Source organism: Poecilia formosa, unplaced genomic scaffold (genome assembly GCF_000485575.1).
Source record: "Poecilia formosa unplaced genomic scaffold, Poecilia_formosa-5.1.2 Scaffold128, whole genome shotgun sequence".
In the NCBI taxonomy this organism is placed as follows: domain Eukaryota; kingdom Metazoa; phylum Chordata; class Actinopteri; order Cyprinodontiformes; family Poeciliidae; genus Poecilia; species Poecilia formosa.
This window is the reverse complement of record NW_006800067.1, coordinates 1134516-1162120: the sequence shown is the minus strand read 5'-3', so window position 1 is coordinate 1162120 and position 27605 is coordinate 1134516. Positions and strand designations below refer to the sequence as shown.

The following is a 27605-nucleotide window of genomic DNA, read 5'->3' as shown; positions in this document are numbered from 1 at the left end:
TTAAACAACTTGCAAAAATTATTGAAGACTTCACAAATATTGGGGTTCAGAACCAAACTATTCAAGTTAAACAAGGCATGGAGATATTTACAGCTTGTTTTAATATCTGACGGCTTCTCTTTTTAACACGTACACATAACTAAATGACTGTGGGACATGGCAGGATCGTTTCATGTTTATAGTTTCATTTGTCATCACACGCAGTTATGATGCTGTGTTTTAGACACTGGAAAAACTTGCATGTTTTTCCTCAACTTGGTTGCTGGTTTTAGGCTCCAACAACCAAGTTTCTCTAACATGTTTACAGATACTAACCAGAGGTAAACATTAGGGCCTTACCGAGATAAAAGCGGTTTACTACATATAATAAAAAAAAAAACCTGTTTATTTAGCTTCTGTATTCACAAGGGCTTCTTTTGAACTATGACAATTAACACATCTTTACACCTGAGCTAAATAAGGAGAGGATTGAGGTGTTTGTATGCGAGTGCTGCAAGAACACTAAAGCACAGAGTTAACTTTGTTGTAAATAGTCCTGTTCTTTGTTTATTGCTACGTTCTGAATGCCTATAAGTGTTTATTTCGAGGAACAGCAGAGGAGAAGAAGCTGAATTTCCTCACAGCTCACCTCTGACCCGAACGAGTCTTTATCATTTCATGTGTGTGCCCATTTGTTGCTTTTTATGCCTGAATGCACAACAATTTTCTCTTGCGGGAAATAAAAGTAAGCTGTGAAAAAAAACGCCCCCCCTTTAATTCGGGACCCCACAAAAAACAACTTCTACATAATTCTGTCAGCCAGGGAAAAACAGAGAGAGAGGGAAAAAGTGATGTATCCCAAGTTCAAACAATAAGGACAAGATGGGGAAAAAAGGACAGAGAAACAGAAGGTCGTTTTTTTATATATATATTTTTTATGTTTTAGTTATTAGTGATAACAGCAGGAGGAAAAAAACAAAGCACATTTTTTTTTCTTTCACTTTTCTTTCTTGAAGCTTGATGAGAAGATGAGATGGGTAATGAAAACTTATAGATGACTGTAAACATGCAAAGAAAGAGACGCATCTAAACCCCAGACATGTAATAGGAGTCCCATCTTCGCACCAGTTTACTCCCCGCAATGCAGTGAAATAGCAACTCGTCAAGTCGAAAATTCAAAGATAGACTTTCCCACTAAGGCTCAGAATGCAAGGCTCCACTTTGGACTTTATCATCTAAACTTTGTTTCTTTTTTTTTTGTTTTTTTTGTTTTTTTTGTTCTGTTTCCACAAACTTCCTTATTTGTTTTTTCGCCCCATGCGTATGTGAAAGGTGAATTTGCAAGCCACCAATTTGACAGTTGGATTAATCTTCGCCGTCTTTGTGGTGCGGCTGTCGTGAGCAGGTTCCGTCTCCGGGGGACTTTCCGGCGCGTCGTCGCTCAGACTTTGATATTGAGGGCGCGAGCGGACCTGTCGTGGTGCCAGTCTCTCAGACGGGCGTAACGAGGACTCTGAATCTCAGTGAGGAACTTTTCCCTGACCGGAGGCAAACACAGATACGAAAAACGGAGAGACAGACAAGGAGGAAATGGAATGAAAGGAGAGAAAATGAATAAAACACAATAGCAGAAAGTGGAGTAAAGTGAATGAATTGGCAAGATGACAGATTAGAGAAAAGGTAACAGGTAAGACAGGCTACACTGCAAAATAATATACAAGATTTGCAGAGCAAATATTGTGTCATAATGTGTTTGAAATGTTCTTTTGAGATGCCAAATATTCAGATAAAGTTTTATTAAACTAAACTGTCTGGATTTTACATATTAAGTTATATAGTCCCCACCAGAAAGCAATATTTTTAGGTCAAAACTTTACATTTTTAATTAAATACATTACGTCCTGTAATCAAACTGAGGGAAAACCTCTGCAAAAAAAAAAAAAAAAATAATTTTGCATACTTCTGATTACTTTCCCAATATGTTGCCAGTTACCCTGTGGATACCAAGAGCCTCTCCCTTTGTAAACTTCTCCAAATGCATGCATGACATGATGCAGAACAATTATTTAGCTATTTAGGAGTTCCCCACAACACTGGGCAGCCTTTACAATATGAAGAGTCATTTTTGGCCCCAAGTCCAGCAACATAAAATATGCTTGAGGTCACAAAATCACATGGTCCTCCAACAAAAGACAAATCTCTACCAAAACAAATTAGTTCCAATTTTTATGCTAAAGACTTGTTACTTTTCCTCTTTGCTTCAGTTTTTTCTGACCCAGTGGGACTAAAAAGCTAAAATCAACATTTTTTTCCCCTCATTAGTTTGATATTTTAAGACGTTACTCACTCAGACTTTTTCATTTTTGGCCAGAGCCATTAAGAGCCACTGTGGAGGCCCCTGAGAGCCACTTGCAGCTCAGCGTCAGGTTGCAGAGCCCTGCCTTAGAGCCTCTTTAGGATCATTACAGACATTGACATTTGTTATTGAAGCATTACTGCCAAGAGTGCAGAATCTCCTGAAACTACATCAACTTTTGAGACATTCTGCCGCTGGAGTACCATCAACATTCCCAAATGTTTCATAAATAAGTTTGGTTTTACACCACAATACAAGCTGATAAATGTTATAATCAAATGGAGTTTATAACATTTTATTATTACCCCCACTGATGATCCTACTTCACTTTCAAATTATGTTTCTGCTTCAACCACAGATGTTTAATACTGGATCATTTCAATCAATCAAAACAACTAAATTACTATTTTCAGGTTTTTCCACTGTTTATGAAAAGCAATATTCCAGGAAGAGTTTTTTAAAAAGTGCCATCTCTTCCTATTTGCAGTCTGCATGCAGCTGAAAAGGCTTTTAATTCTAAAAATGTTACAATTTGCTAAGACTTGAAAATGTAAAATATGCCAATGAACAATTTACTTGCAAAAACAAATGTTTTGAGTCTACATTAAGCAACATACCAGACTCTGTTCTGAACAGCACACATTTTTCAAATGTCAAAGGATAATGCATGCACAACGCTCATGCCACTTTAAGCAGCCAAATCACAACGAGCTACTAATGGCAGATTTAAAAGTAGAGATGCGTTTAAAGCAAAACGCCTGAATTAAAGCTTTTGCAAAACAAACCGGTGCACAAACACAAATAGCCGTGACTGCGATCAGGAGTTTACCTTGACCTCTTCATATTCTCATCATCTGGGTCCTGCACTGAGAGATCCAGGAAAGATAAGGATATCAGACAGTGCTCTTCTACCCTTTGTTTTATTCAAAGTAGTCATAAAGATGAATAAGACACTATAATTCTACTGTTTTCTCCCATTTTTCTAGCCGACATGTCAGGGAACTGACAGATGTAAGGAAATAAGTTCATAGCTGCCACTGTAGACATCTGGAAATCGGTAAAAAAAAAATGGACAAAGCTGCCATCTGTCTTCCTGTGTCACTCACTCATCTGTCACCCTCACCGAGAGCCTCTATGCTCAGATCACATCAAATCGGCAGCAACCTCCCTCCTACATGCGATCTCTGCTTCCCCTTCACACCCCGACTTGTCCCGACTGTCCTGTCCGCCCAGCTCAGGCTGTGACTTACTGAAGTCGGTGCCTGTGAGCTGGGCCAGGATGCGGAAGGAGCGAGACTGGGTGGTGCCGGTGCGGGGCTGCCAGTCCTCGGTGTCCTCGATCAGCCTCTTCTTGCTGCGGTCGTTGGGGATAAAACAGGGCATGTTCTCCACCCTGAGGCCGTGCCTGCACACACAGGCAGCGGGAGCAGCAGGAGCAAACAGCAGGCATGGTTATCACCACGCCGTCTGAACAGACCCACGCCATGCAGCCATTTATGCAAAAGATGTGCTTTGCACGCCAGGGCTCACATTGATTCAAAAAGCAGATAGAAAAAAATATATAATATACTAAGGGTTTTATTTTTGATAAACAACTTCAAAAGCTGCATAAAAAGCTTTTTTTTCCCCTTTCAATCATCTTTCTAACATGGCTCTAGGTCAACTGTAGCGTGCATTCATCAACAAGCAAGACGAGGAGAGAGGATGAATGCTCACTAATGAATTGCAATCTCCATCCTGTAAACCAATGCACCAAAGAGCATCTGCTGCTCGCTATCTTTTCATAAACAACCTGATCATAATAAGCTACTGAGCTGACAAACCAGCCTGCATGCAGCTGCCTCTTACTTGGACTGTTGGTATATATCATCATAATAAGTGGCTTCGCCCCTGTGGAACAGACCAGAAAACAAATAAAGACACGAAACGAGAGGAGAGTAAATGGTATGTGATTTTGATAGAGCAAGAGCCGAAGCTAAAATGAAGATCGTTTCCCCTTTCTCCTAAAAACAACAGAAATAAAGGAAGAAATTATTCATATTTACAACGTCTGTGTTTTCAGAGGGAATAATCCAGTACCGATCAGTTAGTGAACGTGATGACTCAACACTCTCACTTCCGATGTTTGTCATGGAGCTTCGCGTGGTTAAGTGGCGCAGTTGATGAGGGTCATGACCCTTTGATTGCAACGTCATGATCATTGGCATAAATGCAAGATTGATTTAGGTCTTTTAAAGGTTTATATTAAATGTTTTTGAGCCAGGGTTGAATGATGATGCAAAAACAAGCTCAGTTAATTTAAAACAAAAAACAGAATCCAGTTTTAATCCATTGTGGATTGAAATGTTACACATACATTCTAAAAATGATACAGACTTTTATTGTAATTGTCTGATAGCAGGTTGTTACTGGATGCTTTTTGTGGCCACGTTAGAGGACATTTATTCAATTATTAGTGAGGGTGCTCAAATATTTGAACATGTATGAATAGTATTGACCCTATGTGGTTTAGAGAAATTTTATTTTAAGTAATCAGACCATCAAAAACTCAAAAAAAATCTCACAATGTTTGCATCTTCTAAATAAAATGAACAGCTAAAGATGCCAATTAAAATACACAAGGAAGCTTAAGATCAATTTAAACAAAACTTTAGAAGCTATTCTTTAAATTGGTCATTCAAACTTTCTTGAAGTACAGGACTGTAAAAATCCAAAGAAGCATACTAACTTGTCAAGGACTTCCATCTGTGAAGTTAAAAGAAAGGAGGAAAACACAAAGTGAGAGAAAGAGGTCAGAGCTCGGCTTGAGGGAGAGGGAAGGAAAAGAAACGGAACATGTCAATATGTGACGAAGGCCAAACACAGCAGAAGATATGCAGATAGCATGCGAGAAGTGACACGAGACATGCTGTTGTTGTCAACAAGCTCAGAGAGAGAAGGACAGCATTGTTTGTCAAATCATCTGCTGTCACTCTGACCCAGAATGAGTCAGAAGACTGGCACAAAACCTTTGGCTGCGTCGCTCTTCTTGTCCCCTTTTGCTTTTCATGGGGATGCAAATTGATGTTTCTGCCAAGGAAAAAAAACAAAAACAAAAACAAAAAAAACAAAAAAAACCCTCCTCTGCCTAATTTCCGTGCCGCCGGAGTTAGTCAAATCTTTGTTGTACTCCGAAACCCCGTGAATAATGATAAATGCCACAGCGGTGACACATGATGTTGGTGTAATCTCCACAGAGGGAAATAAATCACAAAATCTGTCTTTGCGCTCCTAACCTGGGTACATTACACATCCCATTTGCACTCATCCAGTTTCTGTGGAGAACATCTTAAGAAAAATTATCACTAGTTACTGCAGTTACACATAATTTTCAAACTCTGTATTCAGTCTGTTTAGAGCAGGGGTGTCCAAAGTCGGTCCTGGAGGGCCGGCATCCTGCATGTTTTAGTTCTCTCCCTGGTTTAACACACCTGGATCAAATGATGGCTCATTAGAAGGTCTAAAAGGAACATTGACAAGCTGAAAAGGTTGTTACTACCACCAGGGAGAGAACTACAACATGCAGGATGCCGGGCCTTTGGACACCCCTTGTTTAGAGTGTGCAAATAAAGCTGTGTGTGAAGTCAGAGTTTACGAGTGGGGCTAAATAAAGAGACAGACCATATTTCAATAGCAGCTACAAGCAGAGCACCACCATTACCCAAATTACGAGAAGCGGCCAATCCTTTCCTTGAAGACTCTTCAATGCCACGCAGCCACTTTTAGAATTGGTTAGGATTTGAGTTTATTCTTCTAAGTACCCTTGAAAGATATTCAGGAGAGAGTAAATGTAGGTGAACAGGAAAAAATGCTTCAAAGAATTTAGTTTCTTTGAAAAGGAGAACAGATATGACGTTGAAGGACAGACTGTTTCAGCGTCTTTATCTTCTTGGTATGTCCATTTTGTTTGACAAGTACTTTAACTTGTTCTGGAAGTCTGCCTGCCTGAATACGTATGTACACGCAGTCTTATGAACAAGAACATGCATCAGTCTCAGCATTAACACAGATTCTGCTACTGAATGAGTTTATAATAAAGGGTGGAGTATGATGAAAAATCTACATTTTTGATCTTTGTATCATTTTATAGTGTTAATCCATCATCAAAAGCATTCCTGGAGTGTTGCTTGAATTTTTTTTTGATGCATGTGTGAGAAACGGACTAAAAAACAGCAGCAATTAATTGGAGTTGCGAGTCTGCTGAGCTCATCATACAAACTCCTAAGAATGGATGTAAACAGCATCATGGAGAAGCACTGTTGTGATGTTGTACTGAAGGTATAGTGTAGGAAAGAGAAGAAGCTTCTTAAAGAAACAGAGGCCGACTTTCACGGCGACAGAGGTGACATCACTTTTTTTTTTTAAGCCATGTTGGATGTATACAGTACTTTCAAGTGAAGGTAACATAGTTACTTGATTGTGCACCACGTGCCTGGAAAATACATAAATACATGAAGGCTTTGTGCACGTCTTTGCCAATAAATATAGATAGTTCTTCCAATAGACCACTGATTCAATTTCTGGTGGGTTTTGTAAAGTTTTGCCATTAATCAACAATAAGAAAGCCAAAGTATATGCAATCATTTGCAGTGAATGTAAAGGAGACTACACAGTCATACAATGACGACTCATGGCCTCCATCCATATTTTAGGTTAAATTAGCTTTTTGTCTTCGCTGTAAGGATGTATTAAATGGAGCATATTCCAGCTCAGTGCGGCAAGTGGCACTAAAACTCCAAGGCTATCAATCTAAAGCACATTCAATGTTTGCCATCTGGTGGCAAACTTATTACGTTGAGTTGAGCAGTGAGTCAGCATACATTAGCTGTGTTTATCTACTCTATAATGTTTTTTACATGGTGACATAATTTTGGCAGTACACAGCAGCAGTGACTGAACTACAGTCTCCTCGATACTGAAGGAGTTACTTTCTCTTTTTAATGAGACGCCAGAATAATGAGACTTCAAGAACATCGTAAAAAAAAACAAAAAAAAAAACACAGATTGCAGCTCTGAAGGTAACTGCGCTCGTTTTTTTCCCACCTACCCATTCTGAGGCTGCTGCGTGCTGGCGAGGCCCGGCGAGTGCGCGGTGTTAAGCTTTGGTGTGTAGGCCACAGGTTTAATAACAGGTCCTGAGTTAGTGCTAGCACCACCTGCTGTAAATGGCCTCGCCATCTTGTTAATGGTTGTGCTTGGGGCAAAGGAGTACTTTGGTGGAGCAGAAGCCGAGGAAAGCGAGTCCTGCGTGGGTGTGGGAGAGGGAGACAGTGCAGCACAGGGCACAACATGCAGTTAGACATTTGACACTCACACAAAATAAAAACAACAACAAAAAAAGGTCTGCTCTTGCACAATCCCATCAAGTTTTTTTTTTTTTTTTCAGCCTCTCAGCAAATGATTAGAGTGTACTCCAGCTGCAGCAGCAGCAGCTCTGTCAGAGCCTGCAGGCTTTTCTCCACACAGACAGAAGGAGCGCTTAAGAAGTGCGGACACTGCTATTTTATTTGTGTTGGCTGTCAGCCAGGAACTGGCCAAAGTAATCTGCTGCTGCAGTTGAAATGAAAACGCTCAAAGTGAGAATATGTCATGTATAACCATCATCTCTCACTAATGAGATTTCTAACCGAACATTATGTGTGGAGTGCTGAACGCCTACTAAAACGGAACATTGACTTTGAGTTTGTATGTGCCAGCTGCTTTACAAACACAGAGCGGTTCATGACTCCATTGTGCTATGAAAAGTGCAATCAGTTGGTCAAAGTAGCTGCCAAAAGGCCTCACAAAGAGACCGAATGAATCAATACTTAGTCAGGTGTCGGGGATTGTGCAAGGTGTGACAATTGAAACTACAGTCACTTCCGCAAGCGCTTGATCCTCACTCGCTGGTGTTTGGCTAATGCACCGTGCATGGACAATGCAGGTGATTCAGATTTGTTTAAACACAAAGTGGCATAATACAGCCTTTAATCCAAGAGCGAGTAAAGATTACAGGAAGTTTCCCCATTTAAAAACGATCCATGCCATTACAAACCATCCAGGTGTTCACAAAGACGTCAGCTCACTGTTAAAGATAAACATGTTCTTACCTTCCTCTCTTCGCCTCCTTTAAGAGCTCTAAGGAAAAAAGAAAAAAATCAAGATGTCAGTCTTTCTTCGTTGATCAGCATCAACATGAACTGCACTGAAAACAGACATGAATATCATAATGAAATCAAAAGTAAATAAAACTTTAAGGTGTTCACTGAAAAGTTGTTGTAGTTAGAAATGCTATGACAGGATCACAGTAGGTGATCAGGATCCATATGAATCATTTAACTGCTCAAATTAAATTACACAGACGACAAAATCTGAACAAAGTTAAGCCATGTAAGTGTGAAACATTAAAATATAAGTCCTGCTGGAGGAACTTTTGATAATGACATTCAGGAAATAGGAATTATACATTTGCCTTAGTGTTTTATCATTTTTACTAAAGCTTAATATCATATTTAAATTACAATTGGAGGTGAAGATTTTTAAAAAGTCTTAATCTCAAATGGAAGTGGAAAATCTGGTTGATTAACAAAACTGATTGAAAGGTTTCTCCTTGTCCCAATTAGTTTGACAAGAAAAGCCCACAAACTGTTTAATCCTCTGGAGTCTGTGCTGCTCGAGTCAATCTAAACCAGAAATGTCACAACATTAACAACATGCTTCAGTAGAGAAGTTGTTACTGAAATTAACTACTTAATTTCAGAAAGGTGTTAATGAATGAAGATAAAACAAAGCAGCTGTGAAAAGCCAACCAGTTTATTCAAGCCCTGATGTCAGGCTATTTACTCCTGAATTGCTGGCAGACTTTTGGAAAGAAGGGAGTTACATAAAGGTGTTGATACAAACGAGGTTAATCATGAATCAAGATTCTTAAGATCACTTAAGCTGTTATCTTCTGATACTTTGCTATAAAACAGTAAAACCTGGTTGAACAATGATTGCTCTCTCGTTCAGTGACATTCCCTCTATATATCTAATAACCACTCATGGCACAAAGGCTTAAAAACAATACTGATAAGTTTTAGTTCTTATAGAGAAATCAAGAGTGGTTCAAATCAGCATCGGCAAGTCAAATGTTTTCAAACACAAAGATCGGAAAGTTGCCGTAAATGTCACCGGGATGATACAAGTCATGATTAGGATTATAAAAAATTGCAAGGAAAATTCAAACTAAAGTCCTTCAGAAAATGCTATTTAATGCCAATTTAACACCGAAAATAAATAAAAAAATTAAAGGGGATTTATTCCTAATCTAATGTATGTATTAACGTTTCTTTCCACATTAAACTCTGAGCCACAGATTGCACCTAGTTCTGCAACAAAACTATCATCCAAATTTAAATGCAACACAAAGCTGTAACCAAGTTAAACCGCCCCTTATTGTTTCTGACTGGAGTCTCTCAGCAACCTACAAATGACACTTCCTGCGACAATAAGGAATGACTAACAGTTCCTGTCATTACCTGCTCAACCACTAAGGGCACAGAGTTACAGAGGATGACAACAGAGCTGAAAAGGACAGAGAGGCGGAGGAAAGCATAGGTCTATATTTATGGAAGCCACAATCTGATGAGTCAAATGTTATGAGGAATATCAGGAATGTGTGCGATTGCTGTCCTGTGGCTGTGTTTATTCTGGCTCAGAGATATGTCCGTGATTAAATCACTGTTTCTCGGAAGAAATTAGTTTTCCCCCAGCTGACTCTGACCTGCGCTGGATCTGAATGTGAAAACGGCATGAGATCATTCTCCAACTCATTTCACGGATCACTAATTTCAGTTGATGCATACTTGGCTTTCAGGCTGATGTTAGATAAAGTCAGAAATTTCACCGCAAAGAACTCCCCAACGACGCCGTAATCAACCCTGCAACACATCAGAAACAATTCAACCACATCCCGACGGGCCAGTCGCAGACGCCTAAAAGTATGACCCTAATGTGTTCCTGGAGATGCTGCGAGATCCAATTTCTCTGCACCAAAGAACCTATAGTTTAAACCATAACCACGAAATGATTATTGGCACTGAAGAAAATGAGTTACTAAACTAAAACAGAGCATCTCTCATCGCCATGCAGCTGTTCTCCCATCTCGACATAAAACAGTGGACGTGAGCCAAGATGCAAATAAATAGAAAAACTGACAACAGTTCCTCTCTGAAAACAGCATTTGTTTTGCTTTCAGCATGACAACAACAATAGGTCGGGGTGAGATAAACAGGAAACCTGGGATTTATAGGAGACGATTCACTGGTGCAAAAAAGACAGGAGGAAGACTGTGAAATGTTTACAAAAACTTGACTCCGTGAGGAGATGAGAAATGGAGGAGGCAAACCACAGAGTGGAGCAAAAGTATAGCTGGTGTGAAGAAAGCTTATTAAGGTCAATCAAAACCATTTCACCATAAAGTGAAGATTAAAAAGAAGACATAAATTAAACAAGGAGAGTTTCCTTTAACCTTCCAGGAGTGGGATAAAAGAGGCATTTATTTAAGAAAAAAAAAATTCAAGGGCTTTTAAAGTTTTATGATCACTCATATTTTATTTAACTCCAAAAATTAAACCAATTTCCCTCTTACTCGTTTAAAGGAGTTTGGTTGGTTACGGCTGGAGACACAAGAAGAAGCCAATTGGTGACTGGAATTGGCCAATTTACAACTTGGTCTACTTATTGTAGATCTATGTATGCATTGTGCATTACCATGGTAACATTATTATTATAGAAAAATCAGGATAGTATAGCACAGTGTAGTGCAGATTCCTCAGACTGTACTGTAGCATCGTTTACACACCCCAATTTTAAAATTGTACAAGATTACAGCAAAACTTGAATTATTGTATAGATAAAAATTAAAATAAAAAAAAAGGTAAATTTGCCTTATATTAACATCCTCTGTGTGCTCTTTAGTTGAACTTTAAAGATAAATGGTATAAAATTGCTAGTTGCCTCAAATGCTGTAAATGATACCCTACAAACCAGAACCGCCAAATCTCAAACTTCTCTATAAGGTTTGGGCTCTGCTGTCTGGAAAGACTTGAAATACCCTGCAGCTGTTCTCTCAAACTAAGTGAATAAAAAAAAATAAAAAAAAGACATGTAACAATTTAAAAGCAGAGTTTCCTGGCAGGCAACAATAAGGTGAACGAGATAACAAAGCTTTACTCCTATTACTTATAAAGGATAAAAAAAAGAAAGAAAATCAAAACGAGTCCCGCGGCAGCAGCAAGCTCTGTTTTATTACTTCGAAAGTCGATATCTTCTTTTATATTGAAGGTGCTTGGGCCTTGAATGATTACATTTCATCTTTCTCTGAGACTAAAATCTTTTTTCCCCCCTATAATTAAGCTACTGATTAAACATTTTTGTATTCCTGACACTTTTGTCAGAATTTCTGGCAAGACTTATGTGAGCAGGTGTAAGTGCTGCCCGTAGGAGGCCTATTCAGTACTGATTAAAAGATTTCATTGTTTTAGTCCAAGGAAAGTTTCCTTTCTTCTGACAGTTTGAAGTTCAGGCAACGCAAAGAACCCAGAGACTCCTTTGAGAAGTTATTTCCGTTAGAAAAAGGCGACTGGAGTACATCCATCCAAATCCGTATACACTTGCTGTATTTGCTACCTACAGACTTGTAGCTGTTTTTGTCTTTTTTGCAGTTGTTTTTTGTCACATTTAAATATTTTACAGTATAAGATATATTAAGAAAAGAGTATGAAAACCTGCGTAAATACAAAATGCAATGCTCAAATGATTTAACTGGAAAAAGCGATTCAAACCAATCCAGGCTTGGGTGAAAAACTTTCCCTTTCCCTTGTTAAATCAAGAATAATAATATAAAAAAAAAATATCACTTAATATAACCTGTATGAATCATGTATTAAATGTAATTAGGTAACATATTTTTGATTCAGTTTCATCCAAGCCTGATTACTGGCTGACCTGTACAATCAGGAAATCTCTTTAATCAGCGGTGTCCAGCTCCAGTCCTCAAAGGTCGGTTTCCTGCAGGGTTTGGATGCGTCTCTGCTCCAACACAGCTCAATCAAACAGCCAAATTATTTCCTTTGCATATTACCTAGCTCTGCATAGACCTACTAATGAGTCATTCATTCGATTCAGGTTTGTTTCATCAGGGCAGCATTTAAGACATGAAGGTCACCAGCCCTTGAGGACAGACTCTGGACACCGCTGTCTTAAATAGAAGTGATACAGCATATTTAATATGCCTTGATCTAAAGAAATTCAAGAACAGATGAGAAACAAAGTCTCTGACATCTGGATACAAAGTTATTTCTCAGACTTAACTACTGAAGCAAACTAGAGTGATGAACTAATCTACCAAAACTAATCAAAGAGATCATCAGTGGCTGATTCTGGAGGTCACAACACAAACCAGAACATTTAAACTGCTTCATTTGCCTTAAAGTCAATCTTCCTGGTTCAACAATAAGACTGAGATTGGGTAAAGATGGCAACCACTGAAGAGTCCTAGAGAGAAAAGCACAGCTGGCCAAAAACGAACAGGAAGACCTGTCTCACGGTTGCCAAAAACATCTTATGATCATCAAGACTCTGAAGAAAATAATATGTGGACTGATGAGACAAACATGGAACATTATGGAATCACCTCACATCTGGTAAAAAGAAGAGAATTTCAGAAAAAGAGCCAATGGTCAAACATGGTGGTGGTTGTGTGATGCTCTGGGGCTGCTTCAGCACACAGACAATTTGCTGCAATTGATGGAACCCGTTTTCTAGCAGAAATCCTGAAGGACAATTATCCAGCCATCATTTTGTGACCTTAAGTCCTACTGCACTTCAGTTATGCAGTGGGACAAAAACCCAAAACACACCAGCAAGTCCATCTCCAAATGCCTAAAAAAGAAAAAAGCATGATGCTTTGTCTGGACTTGAATACAACTGAGCTTTGGTGGGATGACTTTAAAACAGGCCGTTAATAGTCGAAAACCCTCCAATTAAATTTTTATGTAGGGCTTGTTGGTTTGGAAAGCTTTTTTCCAGCTAATTTATGAACCTCGAAAACAGATTTTCTATGAATTAAAGGTTATGTACATATGAAAATAATTTTTTTAATTATCTGAAGCTCTTAAGAGCAACTCAAAAGTGAAAACATCACATTAGTAAAAAGGAAAATCATTTGTCACAGCAATGTTTTAAAAGTTACAGAAAAATCTTTGAAAAAAAATAATAAATTTGCTCATTTGGCCAGTAGCTGTAAAGTAAGAAAACTTCAAAAAACATCAAAAGTTAAAAGCACCTCAGGCAAGAACTTGTTTCATCAAGACTGGCCTGGAAATTAAAGAAAAACCGCACTGTTGAAATAAAACTAAAGCTGTACCTAAACCTTGGAGAAATGGATAGTGGACTGAAATGACAATGTGTCTTGCAAACAGTCTGGGAACAATTTCAAAGGTCTTGATGGGATCTAATTTTGTCTAAATGAAAACGAAGGAGGCCATACGCTCTGTGGCGGTTTCTGCTGCTGTGTGCATGAGATAAAATTAGCACTTTGTTGCATCATGAGCTGCCAGACGACCTACCTGCTGAGGGTGAGGGTGAGGGAGTCTGTTGCTGCTCTAATCTTGTTTTGCGCTTCCACGTGGGTCATCTCCTCGGCATTGGCGTCACAGATGGAGACCACCCAGTCGCCCACCCCGACTCCGGCCTGAGCTGCCTTTCCACCCGGTGTAAGCTGGAGGAAAACAACAATTCAGTTCGAGGGGGTTATCAGAGCAGGTATAACAGGAAATTACAGTGATCACTCAGGGGAATAAAAACAAAACCAAAAAAAAAAACCCTGCTTGGAGAAAGGTGGAGCTTTTGTGGCTGCAAAGATCACGCTGTTGATTACAATATAATTAACTTGTAAAATGAACATAATGTACAACAGAAAAAAATAACTTAAAATGAAAGTCATACTACATTTAAAAAAAATTTAATGTTTCCTTTAATATTTCAGAACTGGTGAGACACAGATTATAGCTTTGAATGGACCATCCAGCTGAGAACAGCTTGTTAAAGGTTTTCTTTCCTTCAACTGCAGATAAACTAACTACTTAAAACATTCCCACAGGATTCCTCTTCAAAATGTCTAAACTTTCACTTTAACGCAGCTCATCATTGCAACAACATTCTACACTATAATGAAAATAAAAATGTTTGGGTTATTGTACAATTAATATGTATTAACTTAGACTTTAATTTAAAAAAATTAAAGTACAAAATGAATTATATTAATAATATTAGCAGGTGAAATTCCCTAAAGTAATGACAATACATGCCAACATCTTTAATATTTCTTCAGCAGTGAATTAAGGACGGAAAGTCTTTAATTCTTTCAGGAGAAAGAAATATGACAAAAATTGTGATTTATGTTGTAATAGTTTGCTTTAAATGACAATGTTTGAAAACATTAAAAAGCAGAATAATTTTTCTTTTGTAATTTGAAATGCAACAATCCTTACCCCAGGCGAACATCAATTGATGTCAATATTTGTGATTAAATGCAGTTCTTTGTGGTAAAATTGTACTACTTAGTGTAATTGTTTCACTGAAGCAGCTGATTTAATAGAAAGCTTTTATTGGTGAAACAGTATTTATGTTTGTGAAGCTCCAACTAATGGCAGATGTATTGCCTCTGTCCACAAATATTAATAAACTGCAAGTCATAAGGTACAGTTTTCAAGCCAAATCTTTAGACAGTGTGAAACTAATAGGAGCATTTCTGACCAAGAACATCTCTCATAAACACATCTGCTTCCATAATGGAGCAAAATAGCATGTGTTTAACATTCTAAGCTGTCAAACAAACCTTGAAACAACCTTAGTAATTTAGAGAAGAGTTGCGTGTCTCTAATGTTTTCATCCATCATACTGAGTAATCAGCGGCAGAAAGGCATGTTTTGAGGTTGGAAAAATGTTAAGCATTCCTCTGGCTTCATCGGGTCTAAACAACAGAAACTGTTCATCCAAACCACAGTGTAGGAAGTCTCTAACATTTCCTATAGCAACATTATACCACTGTACCCCTAACCTCATACCTGAACACACAAACAATCGTTCTCCGTTGACACCGTTGTAATGTCTGACACCTACTAATTAACTCGAGGAGCCTGTTTGTCTGTTACACTCAGCACTACCAGGAACAGCCATTATAAGGTCACCATGATGTCATTAGTGGACAGCTTGTGATTTACTGCAGATGTAACTGGTGACTGTAGGATAAATGTTTGACAGCTGCAGACGAGGCCCAGATGTTGCCATTAGTCATACCATTAGGCGGAACGATCTGTCCACCTTTTCTCAGTCTGACAGGTAAGCTGCCGACTGACACAGCAATGACATCATCCTCTCCCTCTGTCACTGAGGCTGTGAGAGCATTAGTCAGTGCTGAAGTCAAGCATAGAGTTATGTTACAACAAGACACAAAGCAGTGAACACTACAACCCGGCCTCCCATGTCCTCTAAAACACAGATCAGAGATGCTACGCTGTGAATAGCAAGGGCTTACCCATGCAGCTTAATGAAATCTGAGACCTGTGTCAAATACTAAGATAACCAGAGGAAAAGCGTGCAGCATCAGATAAGTAAGCAGGAGCCAGGATTTCTGGCAAACAGAACCCCCATTAGGATTACTCGCAAATGCCACGGATCCCTGCAAATGTTAGTTCATCAAAAGCTCAGAGGACTCAGCCGTTCGATCAATAGTTTCCTGTCATGTTTGGCTCAGCTAATCACACTTGCTGCTTTGATTGGGAACATGAATCATGAACGGTTGCACAAGAGCAGAGAAGACACCATAAAAACGATAACGTCTCTGCTCATAAAAAAAAGGTACATAAATAAATACTTGGCTCTCGACAGATAAAAACAAAACTGCAGCTGGGCTTAAAACACAGAGCAAGACTTAAATGTAGAAATGTCTTGGCCCATGTTCACACAGCAGGCAAATGCAATCCTTATAGTATTTTTCACATCAGTCTGAACGGCATGATTCTGATCTTTTCAACCAAAAGAAATAATTATAACAACACATGCCACTGCCATGTGGTTCCAAGTCAGATTTGTATCCGATTGATTTCAAAGTGTCTTAAGTCGCATTTTATCTGACTTTTATGTCGTTGATTTGAGGTGTGCATCATAATTCTTCCCCAGAACAAGCCAGGCATGGCAAATGACGTAAACAATGGTGGAAAACGACAGAAGTCTCTGTCAGCATTGCATCACAATCCCACCACTCCTGCTCTGACTACACATCCAAACAGATTTTGCTACAGAAGTTGCAATCAATATTCACAGAGGCCATAGCTACTAGTTGAGCTTTTATGTTAGCTTCCCTTGTGTTATGGTTTTGTGACAATAACGTCGGCTCTGAATAACTGATCCGTAGACGGTGGCATCTATTATTTCTTCTGTAAACAGTGTGCTGCTGTGTGACGTCTATGTTCTTGTTCTGTCCATGCGGGTCGCTTTGAGGCTAAAAAACCAGGATTCTGGTTTCATAGATCACTTTAATTCTCATGGATTTGCATTTGCTGGAAGGAATTATAGGCACTTTTGTTTCAATTTTACAAATGAGTTTAACATTTTAAGCATTTTTTTAAGGAGAAAAATAACCGGAGACCCAAATACATGACTTGTAGCCTCGCCTTCACATGGCAGGCTATTCACTCAGGATTCCCACAGAGATAAATGCAGCCCTGCCTCCATTATTCATACTTTACTTGACACCGTTTGGACACACTTCTCAAAGCCGTTTTTCATTGTGCATTTTAGAAAAGCTTTTTGTGGGTTATAGATCCATACTCAAAATTATGATCAAAAAAATATTAAACGTCTTACATCTATAACCAAGAATGTCTCAATCACAAGCAGTGCTGCTGACAAGCAGCTTTTACCACAGATACTAAAAGGAAGTGACTTAAAGGTCACAGATGATGCAAAATTGGAGTAAAGGATCAGCACAGGAGATCTACATGGTAATGAAGAAGAAGAAGAAGAAGAAGAAGAAGAAGAAGAAATCTTCAATTTGGGAGGAAATTTCTGTCCAAATTGTCCCATTAAGTAGATTTTTTAAAAGCCCTCTAAAAAGTCATGACTGCAGAACCACTAAGACTTCCCATCATACTGAATATTACTTATTGTTAAGCATAACCAGTAAAATAAATCCTCTTCTCAATGGTCACATATATTAAATCATATTTTTCAACAAGTATACAGGAGAAAAACATTTTACATTAGTATCCAATTGCAATCCCAATTAGTTCACGTTTGTTAGACTGGTGACCCCTGTAGTTCGCCTAATGTCTGATTTTAAATGAAATGTTTTATGACTTACATACAGTAAAAAAATATATATTATGGAAAATATAGAATGAAATAAGGCAACATGTTAAAATAGAAAAGAGAAACTCAGAAGCCACATGCAACTCTTATAATTGAGTTCTCTCTCAAGGCAGCAGTGATGGAGCCAAATTCACCACCACTACATTATTCAGACACACAATCCAAGACGGATACAAGGACTTCATCATATTTTTACACCTTGTTCATTTAAAACGTTCTTAGGGGAACTGCATGAACTTAACTTTTATTGACTGCTCTGTGGCTCTACTGACTTGTCAAGCATCTATGAGATGTAATAACTTTTATATACATTCAAAATATCTATGGCTGACACAGATTTAAACTTTGGAAAGAAGTATAACAGTGGTGTTTTACTCCAGTTTATTATACCATCACAATTTCACAATTTATTATGTTAACCATCTGTACAATGTTTATTTTATGTATTCAGGAGACCACTGCGTTAGATACCTCCAGCTGGCTCTCCTTCAGGAGTATCAACTCACTAACATATTGAGGTAAATGAAAAAAGTAAATGCACTACATAAAAGCACCTATTACTACCATCCAAATGTACAGTAAAAAATGAAAAAAAACTTTTACGGCCGTTAGATTGTGCATTCAATTAATTTGTATGGATTTAGTTGTCGTGTTGATGGACGCAGACACCTGTGTTTCTGGCTCAGGTTCAGAGTGCAGCTGCTCCCTCACTTCAGAAGCCAGCAGTCAAAGTTGCTGCGTTCAGACCTTTCGGTTGGTAAGGGGCGGACAGAAACCCAACACCTGCCTCGTCCTCCGTGTAGGAGTCAATACAGGGAAGGACACTGGAAAACACGCACTTGCTATTGCAACACACTCTACTGTACCTCACAAAACCAGGGATTTCTCATGGTCGTTAAGATACGATTGCAAAGATGACGTCTACACAGACTTTTCATTCAGCCACTGTGAACCTTGCTTGGACTGGAGGGAATATTACTTTAGTTGTTTAACGTCGGCGAAGCTTATAGAGTTGGTGAATCCGCGTCTCAGTGGATCTAAATGGTTCGACTAACAGTTCACGGCCAGTTTCAAAGCCGTCTGGCAGAGTGCAGCAGCAGAACCATTTTGGTGTACTATCAAATTTCAAAGTTTGAGCCAACCTTTCAGGATGCATCACGCTAAATTCATCTTTGAAGTACATTCCTTGCGGCGAGCCAAAGCCTCACACGTATTCTCAGCTCGTTTTGGTTAATAATGCACCAAGGTTTATCAAACAGCTGGTGATATACAGGTTAGGTAGCTATGTACCATCGCAATTTTATTCTTTCCATGGCTATTTGGGGGCTAAGAGACCGTCTGTCCTTACATCATTTGCAGCACAGCTGATGCAAAGCCATAAATATCACTCTGAGAAATGGAAAACCAAACCTGCAAGTATGCAATCTCCCCCGCTGCCCCCATAATGACTGCAGAGGAACACCTCCCACCAACTCACCTTAAAACACAACACGTATGTCGGACATGTCCGACAACAACAAAGGCCTCAGAGACCAATGCATGTTGCAAAATGAATTATTAATGCCCTCTAACAAGGCCTCCTTTCTCACAGCTTTTGCAAGTGTGAGAAAAAGAGCACGCTGATAATGAAGCAACAGATGGTCTTCAAGTTAAGACAGAAACCCAGGGAAACAGAATCATAAGACTTAATGACAGCTGTAGACGTGGACTGGGGAGGCATTTTTAACATCTCTCCGCCCGTTTATTGCTGTGACATCATTGGCAATTTTCTCCAAAACTTTGAAGTCAGCGGGGTGGCATGTGTTTGTTGATAGAAACCAGATGGTGCTCACAAGTTATGTGGGGTTATCATAATGTTTACTGAATTGCGATGGCATGGGATCTGGAGCAGAAATGTGGTAAAACTTCTCTAATCAGAAGGAACAGACTCAACCAAAGCAGCTTCGCTTTCTACACCTTCATATGGAATATTCCAACAAATGTGATGAGGGATAAAGCAATGCAAATGTCTTCATATGTAAAGTCACAAAAGTTTCTGGAAAACTGCAAGGAAAAAATGGAAGAGGAAAAGAAAATGGATAAGAGGGGGAAAAAATTACTCGAGGAGTGGATTAAATTGGGTGCATTAAAATCCCCGCATCACAAGAGCGTTTCAGAAACAATCCAAGATAGCATCATTTTCAGTACGAGTTGAAAATTATGTTATTAATAAGTAATGAAGTTAATTTTCAAACAATGCCATAAGCTAAACTTATATATCGTGGGACATTATGGACTACAACTAAACAAGAAAGAAAGACTCAAACACAAAATCTTCAAACCCCATTTGCAGAACTGTTTAAAAGTGCAAAGATGTTTCAGCAGAAATGTAATCTTCTCCTTCTTGTGAAAATGCCTTAATAATGGAGACTGCTCAAACTGCTTGATAGGCCATGTGTTTGTCTCCCTTGCTGAATCTAAAAGCTTCTCCCTATCATTATTTCTATTGATCAATAAAACATTATAACTGTTTGACTACAATGCCTCCGTTCCTCCTAACATAACCATAACTTTTTAATTTTAGCATAGAATAGATTATATTTACTGTAATTATAATAAAGTTTTTCTAATTGTTAGTTAATATACTTTAGGTCTATAAATTATGAATACATACTTTTAGTCACAAAATAGAATAAAGAAGGAGTTGTATTGCTGTATGATTATTTTTATAGTTCAATACAGACCTAAACACCAGACTGGTTGGCAGTATAACTGGTCAGATAGACACACACACACACTCTCTCTCACACACACACACGCACACGACAAGTGTGTATGTGTATATAAACACACTCACACCTCAGGGCAATTATAGGGCCAAATTTGTAATGGTGGATCAGTGGTTAGCACTGCTGCCTTACAGCCAGAAGGTCCCAGGTTTGAACCCTGACTGGGGGGTTTTCTGAAAACAACCTGGTGAACAGAATATGTGGATATAGACATTTGATGGCATTAACTTCCAGAAAAATGCAGAGGCACATTGCCAGTGAATTCCTGTGAATCCTAAGCAATACTTAATTCTCCATTCTTATTAAAAACAAACCCCTGATGAACAACATCCAGCCTGACTATCAAGAAAATAACTTGTTGTCCGTTACTGGTGTCGCGAGGTGTCCTTAAAGAGCTTTTTGTGTTATGTTTGGCACCAGAATTAAACAAAACCTTGTTGCTTAGCAATAAAGTCCAGGACAGGGATTGCTCATACACATCTGGAGAAGACAGTTTGCAGTTTAACAGAAATAAAACCTTCTTTCTGCTTTCATTGGAAAAGCTGTCACTCCAGTCAGTCAAACGTGGTGTACGTTTTTACAGCTGATGGATGAGAACCCATCCTGCTAAGCTCAAAATCTCAGCTTTCCTTTTCCATTCGCATCCACTTAAAAATTATGGTCTTCATTCCTCTGATCTCACTTGGAGACAATTCCTTTGAGACTGGGGGAGTTCGTCATATGGATGGGAGAAGTGAGTGGTGAAGACAGACGCAGAAGGGAGACAACAGGATTGCCTGTTGGCAGCGGCAGGGTGGATATGAGAAAAATGTCTGGAATGCTGAGAAAGCACAAGCTCGGTCGGCACAGAGACCAAGGAAAGAAATACAAGCAATTGAAGAGCTCAGAAACTCCTGAACCCACTCACAATTGAGAGGTGACAAGTGAGAAATACACAAACTTTCCAGATCAATGAAAAGTTAATCAGAGGTTCAATTTGCGGCGCATCAATTGGAGTCTAAATGATAAAATAAAAAGTGATACTCCGTTTTTTAATCTTCCATCTTTTATATCCAGTCTCAAGCAGAGCAAATCATCTTCTAATATGCACAAAAAACATACAAACATTGATCTTTCAGGAGTTATTGCCTGCAATCTCATTGCCTCACTGAGAAACGAAAAGTCTTTTGTCATTTCCCTCCACATGTTCATCGTTTTCCACAGTCTTGCTTTAGATTGTTATCAGCAACAAGCTGTGAGGAAAAGAAATGGACCACCCACTGGATTTATCTAATGGAAACTCTTCAAGTAAAAGCTAGATCTTTTCCTGTTACGGAGAAATCCTGTGTAGCTAAGCTTCACTCCCTCTTGACCAAGACTTCATTGTTTGTTCTTTCTTGAAAGCCAAGATGAGAGTCAAAAGTCCGTAAGTCAGGAAAAGGAGGCGTGCATGCTGGATGTTCACAGGCTGCCTTAATAAAAGTATTCTTTCCTCTTTCAGAGCTTCTGAGTCAGTATTTTGGAGAAACTAGTTTTACTGCAAGCATTTTGGAGAATCTCCATACCACCTTAGTGAATCTATAACTTGTAAATAGCACCACCAGGTTCCCAGCTAAGGAAAAGTCTCTGCACAGTGCAACCTGGCCTCCACCGTGTCACTGTGAGGATAGGAGGATAGTTCAATGTTGTGTTAGTATTCTGTCACACATTTTGGACAGAAAATTTAACCCAAGTCTTTTCTCAGCAAAGATAACTCAGGTTTCTTCCACATATTTGCTGTGTCCTGATTGAGCCTTTCCTCGCCCAGCTCAACAGTCAGTTAGCAGGCTTGCAGTCATGCCGGACACTTGCCATCGTCTTTTCAGATAATGGACTGAAACTTCATGAGGTGCTCTGAGTGTTTTTTTTTTACATTTTATAACCTTCCTTTTATCTATTGTTTATCCCCGATCTGCCTTGGTTCCTTGGTTTTCGTGTTTTTTCCCATCCTAATCTTCACTGAACAGTTGGCTTTATGTAGAGATTAGACTGTTTACAAATCAGGTAAGCTCTGACTGCAATTAGTGGCACTGGATTTTATTTTGAATAGCAAAGTTAGTTTATCTAGGAATTTTCAAAACCATCTTTATTAAATGACACTTTGTGTTGACCCATAATAGCGATTACAATAAAACGCATTAAGTTTTTAAAGTGACAAATGTGAAAAGGTTAGAGATATACGGACATTTTTTGCGGTGGACCATAGCGCCTAAACAAGCACGGCATTGAAGGAATAAGAATATCAGAACTCCAAGTTTAGGAATACAGCTTTCTCTTTGTGCAATAACCATGAACAGTGGAAAACTAGCCTCCAGACATACGTTAGGCGCGTTTGACGGTGTTTAACAGACAACCTCATTGATATTCACCCCAGAAGTAAACCCCGCTTGTCTAGACTGAAATTCCCCTAAGCAATCATCTATAATCTGCTAGAAAAATGCATCTTTTGTGTAAAGCTATTCCTCCAACTGCTTGTGCTTATAGAAGAAACTCTGTTGTCTGAAACCAACAGAAGAACATGAGGTTTCTAATCAAGATGAGCTGAGAAAATACAGGACATGTGCTGACAGGAAGGGTGATACCTGCTGCCATCATCAAGGGATTACATCACCCTAAACGCACCCGCCTCGGTGAGATTCTACCCGCAAGGCGATGCAGACTATTCTGCAAAATATAAACATTAACTGCATTTGACCACTCTGCCTTTAATTGGTGTTCTGTTTGGACTAAGAGAGGCAAAGCTTCCGCATATGATGTGCCTTCAAATTATCTTTGTAAAAGGAAACACCACATCCTGAACGAAGCTGATAAAGTAATAAACGTCAGTCAGCCGTGATATTTATGCATTATCTTAACTTTTAAGGGAACAATGCAACAATCCCAGTGTGCTAAGGAGAGCCAGATCTGTGTATGAACTAGTTGGCTGCAACTGTGGAATTATTTTATGTGAGTGCATTCATGCATGACTGCAAGATCGAGCCTGTACCTTTGTCAGACAAAGCAGCAGTGCACTTATAAGGCCTGGAAAGCGGTTGCTGCTCTCATCAGCATAAGCATAGTTCATCTGAAACTTAATTCTGAAGAATGGTCGTGTCCTAACATGGAATGTACAAAGCATTTTGGGACAAATGACAGCACGTTTGTGTGATCAGCACATACCAGTCGTGCAAAAGCTCATAAAACTGAAGCACCGTCTGCAGACAATACCCATTGTGAGAGTGAGACAGGATATTCCTGTGCTCTCTGTATACCAGGAAGGTGTTTCTCACTGAAAGTTTTTTGTTATTTAGCCACAAATTCAAACTGGAGCTCAGGGAAAACCATAAAAGGCTGACTAGAGCGATCCTCAATGCAAAACATCAAGCAAATTCCCGAGACCTTAATGAACACAAACACAGAGAAGAGCTTGTTTCTTACCCTTGACACAGTGAGTGGCATGCTGAAGTCTTTGCCTCCCTGCAGCCTGAAGCCCCACGGCGCTGGGCCGCTGAGAGTAACAGAGTACATGTTCATAGCCTTGAGAAAGAGAGGAGAGGAAATGCTGAAATTAGCAAGAAAACCAGGAAAAGCTTTACAAGGTCGCACATCCTTTCCTGATTTCTCCAAATGTCTTTGCTGCTGACTGTGGGAGTTTTCTTTCTAAAACTAATATTTCAGGCAAAGAAGGAGAGAACAGGAAAAAAAAATTACATAACTTTTTCTTTTTCACATAAACTGTCACAACTTTTGAATGGCTAACTATAGGGGGGGGAAAAGAACAGGTACAACATTCTCTCTACTAAATCGAACGCATGATGAAGTTTTTGGCTTTTCCAGTTTCCATTGTACTTTTAGCTCTGACCTGATTCTTTGACAGAGAAACTGGTTTTAACAGAAAACAAAGGCATTACAAGACGAACCCCATCAATGCATCACATCATTCATTCATTTAAGCTCCAAATTATTTCTTTACATGCATGATCTTTACTTAACCAAGAAATTTGTTTATGATGGATAATGAGACAAGCAAAGCTAGATAATACAGTAATATATTGGGAGGGGGTAGGGGGGCTATGCCTTTTATGTTTTTTTATATAAATGTCTCAAATTATCAATAATCAGTGATAAGCTCCAAGTCTTTGAGATTGGAAGGTCTTCTTAACTAACATTTAGCTCTCTCCATTGATTATCTGTCAAAGTCTGGGTCACTCCAAAAAGAACCATGCTGGTAAAATTAAAAGATAACTAAACCTATCTCTGCAAAAAATGTGCATTTTTATAAATAAAGTAAAAGAAAAACTGTTGTTGGTTGTATTCATAAAATGATAGAGATTCTTAGTTTTGATCAATTTTGTGAAATGAAATAAAAGAAACTGATCTTTCACACATGAACTGACAAAGGGAAAATTGGTCAATTCCAATTTCTGGTCTTTCTGTCTTTAACAGAAATATGGCAGATTTAATTATTTATTTGAGTTTCTAAAATGAGGAGAAAAACGATTTAGATGTGTGCTGGTTGACATGGTCAGTAACTTCAAAGCTGAGTAACTTACACTGGTTTTCTAACTTTCAACTACAACTTGTCTCAACTCTTACACACCAAGATGCTCAAAACGTTGTTCCAACTTTTAGGAAAATTCCCATACACGTATGAGTTATTCTGTCAGAAAGCCATACCATGTGCCCGAGCTTTCACATGGAAAACTTTCATGTGAAATATCACTCTGGAATTTGAAAAGGTTTTTACTGCAACATAAAAACCACTGGCATAACTTATTTCATGGAGAATAAAATTCGGCTTTTCCTGTCCAATAAGGCTCTGTGACATCATATCCTCACAATTTTTAACAAGTTTCAGTCTATAGCAAACAAGAGAAATATGTTCTGTACAGGTTATTTGTTAAAGGTGATCATTTTGAGTCCAACAAAAAAATCCAGGAATTAAAATAAAGTCTTTATATATCAATTAATATATCCTAAACCTTTAGAGGATCTTTTATTAAAGTCAAAATGTGCATCAAAGTACATGCTAATGACTAATTACCTTTGATGTGTTGAATGAATTTTCCAACCAAAGAAAAATTGTGCTGTTTCGCTCTTCAGCTAATCAATTTGTGAACCTTTGGCCAACACATCAATCAACCCTCATTTTCGGGATGAAAATAGGCAACTCGTAAATGTCACGAAACGTCATCAAACACTGGCTGCTCATCTTTAACATCTGAACCTGCTAAGCCATTTAAGCTTACCGGTACTTTTGTACATCAACATGTAAAAATGAAGATCTTACTTCTAAAATGCAACAAAAATAAACCCAAGAAGACAGACATTTTAAGAATTAAAGCCAGCTTTCAGACATTGGCTCCCTCTGTGACCTCTGAGCAGGCACCCCTACGCCTCCATTTAGTCCTCTTCCTTCCGCAGTCTTACCAGGTGTGATCATTCTTCCTGACACATGTCTATCCAGCCAAGAGAGCGCCATGGCAACTTACCTTATCCGTGAGGGGCCAGCTGGTAGCCCAAACCTGAGAGAAAAGCTGGGGAGTCAGTGATCTGGGGCGAGGAGACTGTGCCTACCCCTGATGCTGCGTGTGACACAGACGAGCCTTAGCCTCTGCTCAATCCTCAGAGGCTATATAAGGAATGTAAAACTACACCAAACTATTTCAGCCCAACACCCACATGAGTCACAGGGAGAAGGAGGGTGAGGAGGGTTGCTGAAGGAGGACCGTGAGAGGTAACGTCAACTGCCTTGAAATTTTGGCCAAGGGCCTCTACGTAGACTTCTTCTACGCCTTTCTTCTGAAACTACACTTGAAAACCGGCAGACAGCCACGAGTTAAATAAAACTAATGAGAGAGTGCATTCTTCTCCAAAGGAACGAGATGTATTACAAACAAACCCGCAATTACATTTCAACTTCTTAAAGGAACAGGGCCAGCGTGGTACGATTGAGAAGTGAAGCAACCGTCTGCTCGCAGATAACTTAACAATAATAATAAAAACAGATCATTTAACACGAGTCCTTGTAGTGTAAATAGAAAGCTGGAGGCTTAATACAAGTAAAACATGCAAGCAGCAATAATTTCAGGTAGAAATGCACCGATCAGACTTTTCACGTGAATAAAAAAGAAAAACGTCTTGAAGACTGATAGAGGTAGTAATTCTGATTTAAAAAGAATATAAACAAAATACAAGATTATCTCTATTATTGTATTACAGTACAATGAATTTATTGTGTTATAAAGTGTCCTGTTGGGGCACTTTATAACACAAGTCAATGTAATTCATCTACAGACATACATAAGCAGTCCAATCCAATTTATTAAACTCTAAATAGTGCATAATGTCACTTTTACAAACCAAAACTCAAATGAGAGTTGTTAGTTTTGATGCAGATGGTTTCAAAAAAAGTTTGGATTTTGTCGTTTGGGTTTAGTTTGAATTTGTTATGCTGATCACTGATCAAGAGAAGAATGGCTCATGTACATCTCTGGCCTATTTGTTTGGTGCATCTCTAATTTCAAGACTTCTAATTGTTCATTCACTTGTGCATGATTAAATTCTAGATTGCATCAGCATACGTTTTAGTTGCAAAAACTTGAGGTTAGCATTTCGAGACAATGTGTGTCAGCAGCACAGATGGCTTCAACAGCAACATCCTGGTAACAGAGGTCACATTTCGCTTGTGAGGCCATCACATAGCAAAAATGATCATTCGGTTGTTAATCACCGTTTAAAGCTTCAATCTTCATTAAATGCAACCTTGTGAAGGCAAAGCTGGGAAATTAATCATCCAGCTAATGTTGAAATACTGAAAATCATAACCTAATATTTGCAACATATTATCCTAAAACAAAATGTTACATTATGTGGGGAACTTGTTTTGTTTAGGGGGTTTTTTTCTCCTATACAGGGAGTTTATATAGCTACGTTTCAAATGGTTTTAAGAGAAGTGCTAATTAAAGATCATGCTGTGCAGACTCAGAAGTTTACACTCACAAAAGTACAGGAAGTTGTACTTAAAAAAATAAAAAAATCCAAAAAGCTACAAAACGTCTTGAAGAACA

The 27605-nt window shown here is 38.7% G+C and overlaps 1 protein-coding gene across 3 annotated transcripts in view; it reads right to left on the bottom strand.

Annotated features, from left to right (window-relative positions):
- The window catches only part of pdlim7 (PDZ and LIM domain 7), a 36979-nt gene that overhangs the window by 9061 nt on the left and 313 nt on the right, over positions 1 to 27605 (bottom strand). For 2 of the 3 annotated variants that reach the window (XM_016676127.1, XM_016676125.1), the window contains exons 2-5: positions 23974 to 24072; positions 13966 to 14117; positions 8464 to 8491; positions 7422 to 7618 (exon numbers count right to left, since the gene is read on the bottom strand). In XM_016676127.1, coding sequence (XP_016531613.1) covers positions 7422 to 7618; positions 8464 to 8491; positions 13966 to 14117; positions 23974 to 24069 — 473 coding nt within the window. In that variant the 5' untranslated portion in view covers positions 24070 to 24072. Of the gene's footprint in view, positions 1 to 7421; positions 7619 to 8463; positions 8492 to 13965; positions 14118 to 23973; positions 24073 to 26027; positions 26172 to 27605 lie in introns of those variants that run through there. The other variant, XM_016676126.1, reaches the window with a different exon arrangement.